The 6407-nt window shown below is 32.2% G+C and overlaps 1 protein-coding gene across 1 annotated transcript; it reads left to right on the forward strand.

The window, feature by feature from the left end:
* Positions 1–4853: 4853 nt before the first annotated feature.
* On the forward strand, positions 4854–6149 carry LOC129915255 (uncharacterized). Its single transcript, XM_055994742.1, has 2 exons — positions 4854–4965; positions 5026–6149. The coding sequence occupies exons 1-2, from the start codon at positions 4954–4956 to the stop codon at positions 5548–5550; spliced, it is 537 nt and encodes a 178-aa protein (XP_055850717.1). The 5' UTR covers positions 4854–4953; the 3' UTR covers positions 5551–6149.
* The last annotated feature ends 258 nt before the right edge of the window (positions 6150–6407 follow it).

Raw genomic sequence — 6407 nt, forward strand, 5'->3', positions numbered from 1 at the left:
TCAGCTCAGCTCAAATGAGCTAAGCTATGGTACCTAGCTCGAATTTGAGCTGAGCTGTGAGCTGAGCTGAAATGTGAGCTTTTTGCAACCCTGGCAACTTGCCACATGGAAATTACCACATGCAACTTGCCACATGTAACTTGCCACATGCAACTTGCCACACGCAGCTTGCCACATGCAACTTGCCATATGAAACATGTAACTTGCAACGTGTTGTGTGTTTTATGTTTGCCGTACTGCGGCGTACTGCATTTTTAAATACTAAAGTACTGCCTACTCTAAAGGTGAAACGACAGCCCTGCTACCCAGGGTGTAGCATTCTTGTCAAAAAGTAAATTTTCATACCCACCCTCCCATAAGAAGTATAACTTCAAAAATTACATCAAAGAATTTTAAAGCCATTTTAAAAAAGGTACAGGAGTAAGACTTAAGGAGAAAAAAGTGTGCGTTAATTTTGAGCAGAAGTGTGTTTTCAATTTTGGTTTTATGCTTTGATAAAAATTTTCCTTAGATTGACACATCATTTGATTTGGTAAAATGTAATATTTTTTGTATAAAATATACAAAAATTATTTATTTAAGATTAGAAAAAATCTTTGTTATACAAGAAATTAAATGACTTATACTAAAGATTAATATACACTAATATAGGACTGCTGTTTATAGTTGATTCATAGTTTTTCTTGTGTTTGTTACCTCATAACTTTGGACTGAGTGAACCAATTTTGATAATTTTTTTTGTATTGGAAAGCTGGTGGCTGCCATTTCTCTTCTGGCCATAGGAACTATTAGAAAAACCATAAAACCCATGGGAGTCGGTTTTGTTTTTTGATAAAAATGATTATTTAAAAAAAAGTTTTGGCAAGATTATTAACTCAAATGGATTATATAGAAATAATAAAATTGACAAAGATTCCAAGTACATAGATGATTATCAAAAAAATGTAAATGTGCTTAGCCGTTTGCATTCGGCGTTAAGTTGAAGTAGGTCTGTTTCATCTTCTAATTCATTACACGCATGAGCTAATGGTCAAACAAAGAATGACTAAGTATTTAAATTTTTATCTTCTCCCAATGCAATTTACAAACATTGAATAACATTTGACATTTTGCTTCTGCAAAAAGTACAAATTATGTTAATGATTTGTTGAAGGGGAACATTCGTTTCCCGCACCTTGAATATCTTGGCGGCAACTTTGATAACTAACTTTACAAAGCAATATCGTACCAATGCGAATATATGTCATTGCTCTTGAAATCTTGTAAATAGCAAAAGACCCAATTCACTTACAAAACAAATTTTATTGAAAGAAACCTAATTTAAAAACAAAAAATGCATTTTCTTTTCACAAACCTCGTCATAGGTATATCCCTTACATAGCCTTACAATGTAATTCACAAAAAGATTTCCAATCCACTAAGCTTTATTAAAATTGTGCATTTCAATGGACAATGCATTTTCAATCTTTATTCTCAACAAAAAATTTAAAGAAAAAATCAATTTTTTTCTCATAACCTCTCTCTTTTCAAATAAAATTGCACCTCTTATCAAAAGTTCAACATGTGATTTTGTTGCCGCTGGTATTTTTGATTCTCAAATCACCGAAAAAGGACAAACATTACATAAACGCCAACTATCGACAGCTAAATAACAAAATTTTCTTACTTGAGAACATCAAAATAAAAAGGAGAGCAAAAGCGAGAAAAAAAAAATAATAATTTGTAAGAAAACGTATTCAATCACAAAAACAGTATCCAATCATCCGTAAAAATGTACAACTTCACGCGAATACTTTCACACGGAAATCGTTGTAATGGAATGAAATGCCTCTCGAATGCTCAAAAAAAAAAAAACTATACTCAAAAGATTCGTGCCATCTGAAGGATGTAATATTCTTGATTATGGATATGGGATATATGGAAAATGCAAAATGCGCATTCACAGAAAATTTCAATTGTTTGCGAGAGGGAATGAAATAATTCCAGCAAGTGCCACCCGTGAAGTTTTATTACTCACTTTACTATCGGCATCGGCTGGTGGTGGCTGCGAGAACGATCCTTTTTTTGAGATCTTATTCAGGACTTTTATGAGGAGTTATCGTCTCGTCACATTAATAAATCCCCGTAGGCTTAAAAGTGAACATTTCCAAGTCTGTCGTCTTGTAACCACCACAATGGGGTACTTTTCTTCGCTACATCTTATACAATAGGAACACTGGTACACAGTACACCCCTGTGGCACACCTCCCAGCATGATTCAGGACGATCATCAAGATCAAGAGAGAATCTAGATCTTGGTCAAGTTAAAGTAACTTTCCTACCCTGATAGTTAACATTGAATAATGCACCCTTATCCTCATGCAAGACTCTCTGAGATTGAATACCTTGACGAGTCCTTCAAAAGAAGAAGTCTTTGCAATTTTGATAAAATTATATGAAAAAAAAATGTTGCCGCCGCCGGGCATCGACGGTCGTCGCCGTCGATTGGATTTCAATTGACTTGTCGATAGAAATAATAAGTTTTATTTAATTTAATCGATTCGGTCAAGTGAAAATGTCTGAAAATTATAAGAAAAAAAAAGAAATTATTTCGAAGGAGTATAAGGTACTTCAACTGTGGGAATTTTTTGGTATGATGGATTTTTAATACAAGATTTTAATCAGCAACATTAGGGTTGTTATGGCATTCTAGTGCTTTCCAGCACTCTAAAATATTGACATTGGAAAATAAAGCAAGTTCACTTCAATTGCGATTAACAAAAAGAAAAAAGTAAATTTCATTTTATGAGAAAATTTTTCAAATTTGGAAGGACATTAACATATTAAAATTTTTGCTTATGCAGTATCGATGTATCTTTACAAAAGCCAGTCAGAATCATTAATTCAGCGAAACTGTTTTGTTTTTAAAGCGTTCTGAACCAAAACCGTGTTTTTCTGATTCCGGTTTTAATTTCTGGTCAGATCAAGTACTTTATTTCTCAGCTAATAACAACCACAATGACGCAGATCATTGCCGATTTTTCTTCTCTGCAACATGTAATAAAATATTGAAAGAAGTTCTATGCCAATATCTCAAAACATTCTATAACGAAAAAACATATTTCCTGAAACGCAGTTTAGTTTCTACGGAAAGCACTTCACTCTCCACTCCCTTTTAAAATTTCAGCATGTGGTGACTCACTTATACACTGACAGAAAAAAACATCAATTTAACGAAAACCGTTTTAATTATTATTTTTCAGAATAATTTTGTCTTGAAGACGAAAATATTTTTCAAAATAGAACGATGTCAATTTTAAATGATTTCAAAACATCAAGCATAGTTGTTTATACAGCAAGCGCAGTAAGTTAGACTTTCAATTAACTGATCAGAAACAAGATCGATTTGTTTTTTTAGTGTAAAATTCTTGTTCTTTTTTTTTTAGTGAGTAGATTCCTGTTCTTTGCAAAAAGATTAATTTGACCTCCTTCAAACAAAAGAGCTGAGGTGCGAACTTGATTTTTTTTTATTTTTAACTTAAGAACATTATTTCAGTATGTTACAAATTATTAATGATCAAATCCTATCTAAAAGACTCGAAAAACGTTACATACCAAGTTTGAAGTGAACTAACCCATCCGTTCAGTCTTATGCTCCTTATTACAGACAGACAGACAAAAAATGTTTGTTTTTCACATTCTCTATCATGCTAATGTCGTGTTATAGATTTCTCAACTTAAAATTGAGACTTGTGATTGCATTGAGTTAAAAAGTAAACGTTTTTAAGATAAATAAATAAAATTGAAAAAATCACACGAAAAAAGAAGAGGCGAAAAGAAGTATGCAAGACAAATGTATTACTTTATTTTTTAAAATTTATTTTAAACTGATTTTTTGATTTACCCTAGAAAGATAGATTATTTTAACTTAAATATAGGAAGGCTCAAACGGATGGAATAATTTAAAACCGTATTTCGATTAATTTTACGCTGATTAAACTTAAGCAAAAAACTACATATGTAAATAGAAACACAAACTAACAAAACATTGGAAACGAATTTTCTGCAGTCTATAATAAGAAATAAATATCGAAGGTGAAATGAAAAATCAGGAAATATTATGAATAAATACTGTACTGGACAAAAACAAACAAAAAAAAAAAATTATTAAATCATAGAGCAAAAGAATTTAGTTACCTTGTCTTAAACAATGTATAGTGAAACCGAAAGTTGCATGTGCCACAAGTGACTTTGAATCAACACCCATCAGCTAATTAAGCATGTTTAAATCAAATAAAGCATACATGTTTGTTGTAATAAACAATAAAACAATCAAAACATTAAACAGTCAAATACATTTCCCACTTTGAAACAACTAAGGTCCAATTTATTCACACTCCATTAAATTTAAAGTCGCCATTAAAAAAGGGAAATTTTAAAATTTGTATGCGATTTGACAGTTTTATAATTTTTAATGGAGCCTTTAAAAATAATGTAGAGTGAATAAATTGGGCCTAAAAGTTATAAATAAACCAAAATTTAAGTACTCAGATATAAAATCAGTACTCCAAGTCGAATACCTTTGTTTCGAATTTCGAGAGGCTTCCTATATGTAAATAAATACAAATCATATTTGTACGTATATTGCATACCTACCTCACCATCATCGTCACGTAATTTGGAACTAATTTGAACAAAAAAAAAATTATAAATAAACGTTTTCCCTATACGAAACTTAGCGCTGAGTTTCGTCCCTTCTAATATGGTCATGAATAGAGGGTTCATGTTTTGAATTCATAAACGAAACAAAATTAAAAATAGTTTCAATCAAATGCTTTTTTGGCTGTCAAATAAAAATTACTTTATTGCGCCAAGTAATGACAGTTTGTGCTGCGAATTCAACTCGAGCAGATCTCTCCTTTCTGGATTATATACCGACCGCGAGTCTCCACCAACAAATTAATCAACTGCAGGATGAGTAGATTTGTAAGCTTCGATTGACTTTTGTTGAACTTTTTGCTTAGTAATTTGAGATTTTTTTGGTAGATCATCACTCTTTTGGCTATCATCGCCACAACATCTGCGAAACCTTATGTTGTTAGCTATGCTCCTGGATATTATGGTGGATTCATAGCTCCTTCGTATAGTTACAACTATCCATATTACAATTATCCATACACTCCAGTCACTTATGTTGAGACACTTCCAATAGTTAGCGGTCCACCACCAGTAGCTGCAATTCCAATTGTTCCAGCGAAATTAACTGCCAAAAATTCAGGTGCTCCACCTCCGCCAGCACAGGCAAAAAAAACACCTCAATCACTACCAGCAAAAGCACCAGCTCCTGGTGCTCCAGCAAAATTAATACAAATTACAAAGACTGAACCAGCACTGCCGGATTTGCAAGGACTCTTGTCATCATTGCCAATACAACAAATTTTGGAATTACCACCAGTTAAGCAATTAGCTGAGCTGAAAACTAACAAAATCCAAACTTTAACTGGATTACATAGTGCTTTGCAAAATGCTTTGCAAGAAAAACTTGCACCAATTGCTGCTTTGTTACCATAAGTGTTTTTGGAAGGAATACCTTATAACCAACTAAGAAGTAAAGTGAAGTTTAGTTTAAGAATTTTTTTAGTAACAATAACGAATAAAATGTAACGAAATAATTGATTTACAGTTGAACGAAAATATTAAGGCTTTGCGTTTCAAAATGAAAAAAGGAAAAAAAGGATATGTCCACAAAAATAGGCTTTGGTAAATTTGACTTTCTTAAATGCTCCGTCTTGGTTGATAAAAACTTTGTCTTATCTGTATTGCCAACTAAATGGTATCAAACAAGGCACACATTTTCACATCAGTGTCACTGTTGATAAGTGCAAATAGTGTTTACGCAGATTTCTTGCGACATTTTAGAAATATCAAAAAAATATGTTTTTGAAAATATTATGAACTTTATTAAGCGTTAAAGTCGGTGACGGCAGCTGGACAGTCCCTTTAACATCAAAAATCGCTTCTGATGGTGCCATCAGTCAGTGACTTTTAAAAGTGGCATTGCCGAACTTTTTTACCACCAAGTTACTGCTCAAAAAGACCAAAAACACTAGATTTTGAAAGTCCACATGTTATCTAACTTTAGCCGAATTCAATTTTTGTGACCATTATGTTGAAAGATAAAGTATTTTCTTTACTCCATTACATGTTCAATATCTATAAATTCTCAAAGGATAAAAATAGACTATTTAGTAAAAACATCAACAATGCCATTTTTTTTAATACTTTTTCTTAATAGACCAGTGCCAATAATTTTTGAAAATAAAAAAATTATTAGCAGCATATGGGTGGTGGGAAAATTTAGGATAAATGGTATATGAAAGGGGAAAAATAAATTGCCCACAAAAAAAATGGGGGAAAGGGGGTGGGTG

The sequence above is a fragment of the Episyrphus balteatus genome, chromosome 3, assembly GCF_945859705.1.
Source record: "Episyrphus balteatus chromosome 3, idEpiBalt1.1, whole genome shotgun sequence".
Classification (NCBI taxonomy): domain Eukaryota; kingdom Metazoa; phylum Arthropoda; class Insecta; order Diptera; family Syrphidae; genus Episyrphus; species Episyrphus balteatus.